Source organism: Prionailurus bengalensis, chromosome B1, assembly GCF_016509475.1.
Source record: "Prionailurus bengalensis isolate Pbe53 chromosome B1, Fcat_Pben_1.1_paternal_pri, whole genome shotgun sequence".
In the NCBI taxonomy this organism is placed as follows: Eukaryota; Metazoa; Chordata; class Mammalia; order Carnivora; family Felidae; genus Prionailurus; species Prionailurus bengalensis.
Genome location: NC_057344.1, coordinates 129405843 through 129417877, shown reverse-complemented (window position 1 = coordinate 129417877; position 12035 = coordinate 129405843). Strand labels below are relative to the sequence as shown.

General features: G+C 39.3%; 1 protein-coding gene across 1 annotated transcript in view; it reads left to right on the top strand.

Moving 5' to 3' along the window:
* Positions 1 to 1798: 1798 nt before the first annotated feature.
* The window catches only part of GRID2 (glutamate ionotropic receptor delta type subunit 2), a 1450102-nt gene continuing 1439865 nt past the window's right edge, over positions 1799 to 12035 (top strand). The window contains exon 1 of the mRNA XM_043572183.1: positions 1799 to 2276. Within this exon, the coding sequence (XP_043428118.1) occupies positions 2189 to 2276 (88 nt within the window). The 5' untranslated portion in view covers positions 1799 to 2188. The remainder of the gene's footprint in view (positions 2277 to 12035) is intronic.

Sequence of the window (12035 nt, the reverse complement as noted above, 5' to 3'; positions counted from 1 at the left end):
TTTTCTTGAATGCTCAGGGAAAAAGTACACAAGATGAATGCAAGAAGGCGTTTTGGAGAGGTGAGAACGTACAATTGTGTTTGGAGAAATACTAGGCCAATTCACCAGGCTGGAAAGTCTCAAAAGAGGTTTGGGCGTCTGGGTGGCTCAGTGTCTCCCTCTCTCTGCTCATTGCCCCTTACCCAGTCATGCTCTCCTCTCTCTCAAAATAAATGAAAGAAAGAAAGAAAGAAAGAAAGAAAGAAAGAAAGAAAGAAAGAAAGAAAGAAAGAAAGAAAGAAAGAAAAGAGGTTTGCCAAATATGCAGGTAAGAGAGGGCTCTGAAAGACTTTAAGGAGTTGGACATCCACACATCCCAAAGAGCAACATTTCCAAAGGATTGCAATTATAATGGAAATAATATCAGGCCTGTTAATATCTGGCCTCAAGCAGTTATTTGTTTGCATCAACCAACCTCCAGTCTACAGTGAGGTCTGACTGCATATAAGATAATCATTACAAGAAAGGAAGTCACAATTGTCAGGAATTTATTTCAAGGAATAAGCATGCAGAAAAGTCTTTCATTCTGGGACTGGGAGGCTGTCATTCAGTACTTTTTCAGCTCTTTTCATGGAGAAGCAACCAACTTCCTCATTCTGAATTTATATACATAGGTCCGTTGTCAGAGCTACTCAATGTAATATTTGGATCAAATGTTTCACTGAAGCATGTATTTTAATTATTATATTTTTTAATTTCAATTTCTTTTTTATCCTTTCTCTATCCTGATTGCTTAGAAATACTCTGGAGAGAGAGGGGGAAAAATCACTGTATAAAAAATAATTAGCACGTCCTCTCCTTTTTATAACTTTATAATTGAAATCTCATTAAAGGCTTTCTAGGTCTCCTTTCCCTTAGTGACCAGGTGTCCCTAATTTGTTTTTATCCGATGTGACTAATTCCAGGCAAAGACTAGAAAAAGTCTGATACCTGTTGGAGAATAGCAATAGCAAGGTTAAATAAGTGGGGTGGCTTTTTCAGGTTGTCTTTAACCTCGTAAAACAAAACAAAAAAAAAAAAAAAAAAGGAAAAAAACAAAAGAGCTTCAACGTTTTTCCTCTTGGAGTCCTGCCTTTTTCTCAGTCCCAGTTGAAGATTCCAAGGGAAATGAGAGCACTATTTTGTTTCTCCCTTGTATTGCAGATAGGGGGAGGAGGTGGTTATTAGAGAGAAGCTCTTCCTCTCTCGGTTCCCCCTCTCTCCGCCTGACAGCACCGCTCTCTCGCGGGCTCGCTCGTTCTCCTAGGTGATCCATTTCTAGGCAACGTGGGGCTAGTGCCGAAGCTGCCAGGCTCGCTCCTTGCTCGCTTTCTGCATCCCGCCGGGCGAACCGCTCCAAAAGCATCCTGCAGCCTGCAGGCTTCCCTCCGCCGGCCCGGCCCCGCTGCTCGCGCCCGGCGCAACTCCCCCGCCACCGCGCCCGAGCGAACGGCTCCCCGGGCCCGCCTCACCGAGCTCTGCTCCCCGCCTCGCGCAGAAAAGGAATTTTCTCTGCATTACTATCTGCATTACCTTGAAGTTCACTTTTACTACCCCTCTTGGAGAGGGCTTTTTTCCCCTTCCCCGTTGGAATCTGGCTGCTCCGCTTGGAATCTCCTAATCTTTCCTTTCCACTTACATTTTATTTTGGCAACGAAGACCAGAGATTCTCTGCGGGCCGTTGGGGCGGGGGCGGGGGGGGCGCGCTTTTTTTTTTTTTTTTTTTTTTGATTGGGGGAGGGGGGAGGGGAACATCCGGCGTAGGTGGGGGCGGGGGGGGGTCTGTTGGAAGTTGCGGCGGAGCTGGGACTGGAGACCCGCGGCCCCGGCGCCGCGATGGGGATGGTCTGAGCTCCAGCCTCTCCCCCTGCCCGAGAGCAGCCGAGGCTGGATACATTTTTTAAAAGCCAAACTGCAAACAACTCTGGCGATGCCAAAATTCCCCTCCAAGTGACACGGCTTTGCGAAGGAGGTTTCCTCAGGCTGGGGCTCTTTCTCTTATTCGCTCTGCCTTCATCAGCGACGATTAAAGGCTTTGCTCTGGCATAGGAATTTAGGAAAAAAAAAAAAAAGCTGCGCTAAACTCTGTCGTGACCTCAAACTCTCCGGACTGGTTTAAAAAATAGATTGAAAGAAAATCCATCCTGAAAGCGATTCAGCATAGGAGGAGATGGAAGTTTTCCCCTTGCTCTTGGTTTTGTCCGCCTGGTGGTCTCGAACCTGGGACTCGGCGAATGCGGATTCAATCATTCACATCGGTAAGAAAGGGCAGGTGTTGCCTGTGGGTACTTTTAACGTTGGGGTTAGCAAATGTTTCCCTTTGCCTCCCCCTCTCCGCCCTTAAGCGTGGCTTACCGGCGCTGGCTTCGGTTTATTGCCCCTTCCCGCTAACCTTCCCTCACACTTGTTCAGTTTTCTGGCAGGATGTGGCTGTTCGAACCTTGACTTGGGCCGTTGTTTCACGGTGAATCGTGGAAGTGCGGGGCTGGATGCGTGGGGGTCTCGAGTTTACCTCAGTTGTGCGTGTGTGTCGGGAAGTGCGGGGCGGGGGGTGTTCTAAGTGTGTGGAGAAAGGAAGTTTAATCGACTCTACCTTCCATATTCTTTCCCGGATGTACAGTTGCTCCATTAAAAAAAAAAATATATATATATATATGTATCTTTAGGGGAAAGAAGAGGTGTCACCTGTGAGGCGAAAACTGGGGTGAGGGTGGGGGGAGCGCCCTTCGGATCGAACAGGTGGTTTTGCAACGTGAGCGGGCCGCGTTAGCCGCAGCGTTGTGCGATGGGGACGGGGTGCCGGCTGCGCCCCCAGCCTCCTTTTCCTCTTCCCGTCCTCTTGGCTTTGCGGTACACGCGCAGAGTCGCCGCGACGGTGGCGGGAGGGGCCGGCGGCGGTGTGGCCGAGGACGGGGAGCCGCGCGCCTCGCCGCTTCGCGCACACTCCCCCGGCCTGGCGAGGCGGCGAGACCGCCTCGGGGCGCACGAGCAGCGCCGGGCGCGCGGGCCGCCCTCGTGGGCTGCCTCGCGGGCACCTGCCTCGCTCGTCTCGCGGTCAACTCCGAGTTGCCGCGCAAGGCCGAGAGCAAAGGCGTCTGGGCTACGGCCGGGCGGCCAGACTCCAAGGAGAGCGCCGAGCCGGCTCGGAGAGGCTCGTGGCCCCACCTATTGGCAACCAGACGGGCCGGGACTGGCCGCGGCGGGCGCGGGCGGGGGCGGGCGGGGGCCGCGCGTCATTATCATGCACAGCGCTCGCGGCTTCAGGCTCCAACTCTTCTCACTTGCTAATCCGTGAGAGCCGAGTGGAGTCGGGCTCCGGCAGCCTTTTCTGCGTTAATGCGACGATTTCCTTTTCGGAAATTCGCGTCCGCGGGCCAGCGAGGTTCATTTACTGGGAAGGAGAGACACCCCTCTTGGGGAATTTTTCTGGGCACAGGACTTTTATCTGTCCACACGGCTTTATGTTCTTCAAATTGAAGCGACAGATGGGTCGCAGCGTCTCCCCTTTTCGTCCCCCTGCTCCCCTCCCCTGCTCAACACGCACACGCACACACACACACACACACACACACACAGAGTCCTGGAAGGGGAGTCTGCTTCAGGTGGCTGTGGTGCCTGCCCAGGCGAAGGGCTTCTGTCTGGTGTATGCCTCCACAGCAGCCAGCCCCTCAGCTCCAGGGGACTCCCTCTCTTGGTCTCAGAGGCTGTGTCTGTAAACATGTCTGCCATTCTCTGTCATTTATATCAATAGAAACATATAGGTCTCTGTGCAAGGGGTAATGAGGTCAGGATTCACAATACCTGCCGCTTATGCATTAAGTAAATTAAGCACTAGATAGCTTGACTGCTAGATCACGTTTTGCCCGGGGGCTAACAGGACCCGTGGGTTCAGAACTTTTCAGGGAGAAATTACCGTCTTATTGAGGGGTTCAGTAATGTTCTGACAGAATTCAGAAATGAACTGTGCTCCTCTTAAAGAAATGACATACATTTATGTGCAACTGTAAATGAGTGGAGCAGGATGCAGATATATATTACCACGGTACCTTTACATTCATTTTATGATTCGAGGTTTCTGTCTTATGCTCCTCATCGCTCAGGAGAGAGGTCTTGTGGATAAATGCTTATTTTATTGCTTATTCTGTGGACTACAGGATAAATATGTTATTTGCAAACACCTACAGCCCTTGCTGTCTTTTACCAGATGAATATATTTTGCAATACAGTCTGATCATTTGTTTCTAAATTGAACACAACTGTTGTATTTTTTCCTTGGCATTCTGTTGTCTGTCAATGTGACATGGCTTGTTTATAACCTGACCAAAAAAAAAAAAAAAAAAAAAGGTAACTGTGTACAAATTACAGATTTCCTTGGACAGCTGGTTGTATGCATGAACTCTGTATATCCTACTAAAAGGAATACTTATCAGACAATTTGACTTGAATGCAATTAGTACATTAGGCAAGAGGATTCGCTTCTTTTATAGGGTACCTAGTATTGCCATGAAGCTAGCAAACTGATAATTGTTTCAAATATCTTTTATAATATACTGATAATGTTATTTCCCAAATTTAAAAAAATGACCAAGAATAATTTGTGTGCATGTTAGAGGTTAAAAGCCTCTCCCACTTCAACCCCCATCCCAGCCAAAGTGTAATAAATTCAAAACTGAATGCCCCTATTAAAGTATTAAGCCATCAATTAACATTCATTGGCTCAGTTTACCTGGTTGATTGGAAAAGAGAATTAATTATCTTTAGGAGGTGATTGCCTTCATTTAAATGTTTAATGGGAGAAATATGCTTATAGCAATTTATTATTTTAGGATTTAAGGGATGAAAGTGAGGAAACTAAAGGGAAGGTGAATATTTCAACTCGCAAGTCATAAGGAGATATGCAGAAATGAGAGGTTTTCCTGGCCTCGTGTGGTGTGTTCAAGTAGAAAGCAGCTGCAGTATATAGTCCAGGCAAGCTGGAAAGATTAAAAAAAAAAAAAAGACACTGTTCTAATAGGTTCTTCAAATATTGAATCCTTTTGGTATTGAACAGAATTCTATGTATGAAAACTCTCTTCCTTCTTTCTGCTTGTTTTCATTTCATGCAGGTAGTTTTTAAAAGTTGATTACATATTTTGAACTCTAATATGTTTTATTAAACTCATGAGTTCACTACAATGATGAAATATATCATAATGTTAAATTCCAGTCGTTGAACTGGCAGTGTGTTTTTTTCAGTAGAAAATGCACTAATATCATACATAATTACTTTGAGTTTCTGTTAAAGTACATTTTAAAGATAATTTGATAATTACATACATTTGTGTAGAGCACATTCACATACAGTATTTAGAAATGAATCACCTCAATTGTGATATTCTTTGCCCCCCCCCAAAAGAAAGGTCTTTTGACATATAAAAACTGCAATTTTGAATTATGCTTTTGCTTTGAGCCTGTGCATTGATTGAGTAATTTCATCAGACCCACATTACTTGATTGCTTAGAAGTTTCCTAATGATCTGCATGCTGTAGGAAGAACCAAAAAATCGTGAGTGGAATGGCAATGATACTGTGTTTTATGAGGCTATTCAAAAGTCGCTCTGATTTATGTAGCTAGAAAGCTCGAAAGTCTTTGAGATTAGCCACGCTGACTGCTATTTTCTTCATACATCAGTCGTTCCACACTCTTTACTCCCTAAACACAACAGGAGTGTAGAGCACTGCTTTAATTAAGCAGGGATTAGGTGGCATTTCCAGTCAACTGCACAGTTTGTGTTTTGCTTCAAATCTAATATGGAGGATCTCATGTTTTAACAGTTTAATGTATGCTCATTTCTTTATCTGGTTCCTGTGCTCACAGAACTGATTGAAATGAGCTCTCCTAAGTTATATATCTCTACAAGGATGCGCTCAAATAATGTACTTAGTCATATGTTACCAAAATCACTCACAGGTTTTTGTTGTTATCAGTCATAGTAAAATACCTTACGCCAACAGGGAATAGAAACAAACCATTTATTTATGTTTTTCTTATAAGTGAATGATACTTTATCCTCTGATATCATAATCATTAACTTTGATATGTTTGAGAAGCCTAAGACAATTCACAAAATAATTTCATCACAAGAAACTTCAAATTAAAGTATAAAACTGATGGCTGAATAAAATGTCACCACATTAAAAACAATAATAGCAGATTTAAAGCAACAGTTTTCATGATTTCTGCAGTGAGGACTATTATATCAAATATGGAATGTAACAGTATTTCCAGAAAATGTACTGTGTCTTCTACCAAAATGTTGTTTTTTCAACCTCTTTACATAATTTGCATTGGGTATAATAACCCCCAGGAGTCACCAAGGGCTCTTTGTGCTGTATAGAGATATCTCAAAATTTAAATTATCCCTTTATGATTTACAGTAGTTGTTTTCTCCCTAAGTTATGGATAACATATAGTATACATTTCTAGAATGTGTGAACAAGTAGTTTCTGAATTTAAAATAAGGGTATACTTTACTGTTACTCTTTTCTGTATCATTAATACAGTTATTTGACGCATAATTCAGATGTGCATTAAGTTAGACAATGTTGTTAATCAACAGTATCAACTATGACATGACTAATAAGCCATTACACTAAGGACCTTTGCTTTCTACTCCAAGTGAAGGGTACACCCAATAAATATCTCCTATAAATTTTAATTCAAATATGAATAAAAATCAAGATGATTAACTTTTGACTTATTAAACAGTAGCAACCAATTGAGACTGTTAGGAGTAATGGAAGATGCATTATATTTAATTCTAATTTCTAAGGCTAAATTTATCACATTGTAATTTTATCTCAAAGGGTTTTGTAACATTAAAACCAGACTTTCTAATCTGGAAGCTTTTTTTTTTTCCTTCTTCTACTTGCATATGTTATTTTATTATTAAAAATTAAAGTATTTGGCATACTTTTATGCTTTTGGATCTTCATGATATTTCAGATTATAGGCAGCATATTGGTGAGTAGCAATACTTAGACAGTTTTACTGCAAATATAATGTTTATTAGAAAATACATTTATGGCCTATAAAGATAGCTTTGCCATTAGGTGTCACTGCATTCTGAGCTGTTCCTTTGTAGTCCTACTTGAAAATCACATGAAATATTTTTTTTTTTAATTTGCAGAAAAAAATGCCATTCAAAGACGTTTATGATGCTATAAGATACAGGTGGTTTTTATTTTCAAACCAGAGTAGGAAATATTATCCCTGTCTCTTATTCTTGTAAGACTTTAGTTCTAGGACATATCAGCACCCTCTGTTTTCAAGATAAATTAGATCTCCTAACCTAATCATGTAAATTTTTCACCAATTTAAGATACAACAGAAATATATTCTTTAATTAGTATGTATTCTCTGTGAAAAATCTCAGACACCAAGAAGGATACAATAGTGCTTATTACTACTGGTATAAACTGATTAGTGAATGAAGTTTGTTAAATAATTTCTCAACTGTGGTGGTTCTGTTTATTCATGGATCTTTTGGGGTCCCAAACCAATTGATGTTTGTAACACGAAACATGCATACACAGAGCTATGAAAAAAAACATATACACAGACACAAACCAAATATAGATATTATATTTTTAAAACAACGTCATCCATTGTGTTTTGTGCATGATCATATATGTTTTCAGGTAATTTTGGCCTGGTGAGTATTAAGTTTTATGGAATGTATCAGCCTCTTCCACACACATAATATTACCACCATTACCCAGTCCAATTGAGTTTGTGTGGTAATTTATATTTTTATAACCAGTGTCTATGATCACTTGTTAATTTTTCTGTTTATTTAGTTTTTTTTTTTAAGAGGCAAAATCTTCCTTATAGCAACCCCACTACAAGACTAATGGAGAATGAAACTTAGGTCACCTTTAATTGTATAAATTAGTTTTAATATTGGCAAAATCACATAGAGAATGCAGTACTATGTTAAATGAATGAACGATTAGGTCATATTGTTTTAGACCTTGCCTTGTGCAAATATTAATTAATAAACTAGTTGGAATGGCGTATTATGAGGAACTTAGAATAAAATCAAGTGATCAGATGGATATCTAAAGAATAAGGGAAATACTAAAGTAATTTTGGAGTCGACTATTAAGTGGACATTTGTGGATTCAGTTCATTTAAACTGGTGAATTTTAGCATTTGGGTATGGACACATTTCAGATGAATGAAATACACGGGGGGGGGATGTTAAGACTTACTAAAAATGTTCTGGATTAAAATGTCAAGGGTTTGGGACTCAGTACTAATTTTATCAATAGCTAATTGAGCAAAATTGGAAAATTACTTTCTTCAGTCTTCATTTTTATCAATGCTAAAACAAGATTTAGCATTTAAGCTCTAAAATTATGTGAAGTAAAATGACAGATTCATATATTGAGGAAGTGGGAGAAGAGATCTAGTCAACCAGGGTTCACATAGCTGTCCTTAACAGCTAGGTTCAGAGTGAATTTAAAAGAAGAAAATACGAGGGAAAATAAATGGAGCATAAAATCTTAATCATTCAAATTAAGAATCCCTAAAATGATTTTTTTGATATGAACAAGAATTATGTATATTTATTCATCAGATATTCTAGTTAACTCTGGTATCAGATTGAGAGAACTGGATTTGTTAGTTTTTTGTTTTAGAGTTCTTGTTTTGTCCAGTGTTGGTACTAAGGTGTTTCATTCAGTGCTGCTGAATTTTAAGAGGCAAAATCTTAAGGTGTTTCATTCAGTGCTACTCAGAGCACAAACAATGCTAGTGCTTCTTAAGGCTGACTGGAGGAATGAGTAGTGTTATGTTCGAACCAGCATAGACTACAAAAGCATTTATAATTTACCACCTCAAAGCACACCAGGAATATTAGCATATGCTTGGTATCACTAGAAAATGTAGAGTTTAAAGAAATAACAAATGTTTCTTCAGCGTTCTTCATAATTTTGGATTCCTGCTCCAGGTGTTCTGGCTTTAACCTATTGTTATCCACCAGGTGGTTATAGGGTGAAGCTGGGGCTGGGTTCATCCACTGAAAGCTTCTTTGAATGAACAGAGGGAAGCCCAGAGGCAAGCACAAGCAGCTTAGTATCAAAAGGCCTGCCTGTGTGTGTTAAAAAATTTTAGATCACTCTGTAGTCAAGTTCCTTACCAACAAATATTTTCATTCATAACAAAAGATTGGGTAATTGCCTGTATTAAAATAACAATTTTTAGGGGTGCCTGGGTGGCTCAGTTGGTTAAGTGTCTCGCTTCAGCCCAGGTCATCATCCCGTGCTTCGTGGGTTCAAGCCCCACGTTGGGCTCTGTGCTGACAGCCTGGAGCCTCCTTCAGATTCTGTATCTCTGTCTCTCTCTGCCCCTCCCCTGCTTGTAGTCTATCTGTCTCCCCAAAATAAATAAATATAATTTTTTTAAAATAACAATATTTATACTTTTTTTCTTTACCCCCAAATAATTCGAAGTACTATTTTAAAAATAAGTTATTTTATTGGCCTAAGTACCTGATTTTTCTCAGTCACCTTAAATAAGGCATTTACGTCAGTGTCAAAATCATTATCTTTCTAGAAGTTAGTACTCCTAAAAGTACATGGTAAGGTAGGCATTACGACCAACATGCATGTGTGCTAATTGGGAGAATGTTCTTTCATTCAGCAAACATTTATTCTGAACCTCTTCTCTATGAAGTACTGTTTTAGGCTGTGGAATTAGAATACTGAATAAATAAGCTATGTCTTTGTATTTAAGGAATTTAGATTCTCTTGGGGGAGGCAAAAACCAGATAAACTAGAAACTATATGTTAGAACTTCAAGTAGTGGTAAATTGTGTGAAGAAAAATGAGGGAATGGCAGTTGCTATTTTGCATAGGGTAGTTTGGTAAGTCCTTTCTAAGGAGGTGATCATTGGAGCCAAGACGTGACTCAAAGAAAGGAAGTGAGCCATATGGATATCTGATGAAAAAGGATTTCAGGCAGAGGGCACAGCAAAGGCAGGGGCCATAAAACTAGGCAGTAAGGAATCTGCTTAATTTGTTTAAGGAACATCTTGAAAGTCAATGTGGTACAAGTATGGAGTTTATTAATGAGCAAAGCAGGAAGTGGAAGGAATAGGTCTGAGAGGCAACCTTTATAGGTTATAGTAAGATATTTAGATCTTCCAGGTATCTAGGGAGCCTACTGGAGGATTGAGACAAAACATGTGATATGAAATGATTTATATCGTAGTAAGAAAATCTTCTCTGGGTAGACTGGTTGGAGTACAAGTATGAAAATTAGTTTGATGATAGTGAATTGGACTAAGTTGGGAGCTGGAGTAGGTGAATAATTGTCATATTGTGGATATTTTGAAAATAGAAGAATAGGATTTTCTAGTGGATTGCTTAGCTGAGAGAAATCTAGAGGGAGTAAAGAGGCTATTTTACTTGAAAAAGTGGGTGAAATGTGTTACTAAAAATATGATAACTGAAATTGGGTACATGGGACAATTACTAAGTTTAGATAGAAATGAAAATTTGCATTTATTAAATTTGATATTCCTATTAGACATCAAATTACAGAATTTAATTCAGTTGGCATTTATTTACATGAGTTTGAAATTTAGGAGGGAGTTAGGGATTTGAGCTGTACATTTGGAATTCATCATTTTAGACATGGTCTTTAGAGCTATCGGAAGGGGTATCTCGCTTAAGAAATAATTGTGTAGAGAGAACTCCAAGACTATGCTGTAGGCCATTCTAATATGTACAGGTCAGGGAGAGGAAGAGGATCCAGGAAAAGAGAAAGATGAGTGGCCTATGAGTTGGAAAGAAAACGTAGGACTGCGTGGTGTTATGGAAGCTAAGTGAGGAAGGTCTTTGAAGCAGGAAATGAGAAACTATGTCAGATTCTGTAGATGAAAATTATGACTTGACTTCTGGGTTTGGAATTGTTGAGGATAAACATGACTTTGACAAAAGTGCTTTCAGTCAACTAGAATTGACAAGATACTGATTGGGGAGGATTTGAAGATAATGGGACTTGAAGAACTCTCAGTTTTTCTGTAAGGGAGAACAAGGGAGCTGTGGGGGTGGGAATATGAGGGAAAATGTGGGCTTTGTCTTTAAATAAAGGTGGGGGTTGGGATAGGTATGGTAATTTTTTAAAGTTTTAATTACAAGAAAAATTTCAGTTTTAGGATTGAATTTAAAATGTATTTCTTTATTCAAACCTATTTGATGTTTGAGTTTGGATAGCAAGTGTTTGAATAGAACTCGTATATTTATTTATTTATTTATTTATTTATTATTTATTTTTGTTTGCTGTGCTTGTTGTTGGTTTTTATTTTGTTTTGCAATCTTGGATCAAGTGATACTGGGTGAGTGGCAGTGGAATTAGAGGAAGAAGCTTAGATGTCCTCTCTCAAGCAGACTCCACTAGTTGTTCTGCATTTTTGCTTCATTTAGCTTCCTAGATTAACACTAAAATTTAGATACAATTTTTTTTACCTGAAATTATGAGTGAATTATATACCTTGAGGAGTACTGGCATACCAGTATAAATAGGATCAACATTTAGTCTGTTAGTAATGTATTAATTTTAAGAACACATAATATATCTGATATTATGATATCAATATGATAAATGATATTAAAATACTATTAAATCCTTTTTTACAATAGATATGTTTGAATTGATTATGGGTTTCCTCTAAGTGAATTCTACTATACATTGATTTACTTAAAAAATCATTTTGGAACAATTTAAAAATAAATAGTTATTTTATAAGACAATGCATATCATTGTCTCATAGCAATTAAATAGACGAAAGAGATTCATATGATATTGAATTTTAGTGACACATTTAAATATTTCCTTTTATGGAACTTTCACTTCTATTTGTACTATACTATAGCTAACAGATCCTTAGTCATAGGTGAAAATGAGAAAAGGAAGTGTACTACATTTTCTAACTTCAGAATTCAACCTTCTGAAAATAAACCTTAGGTTT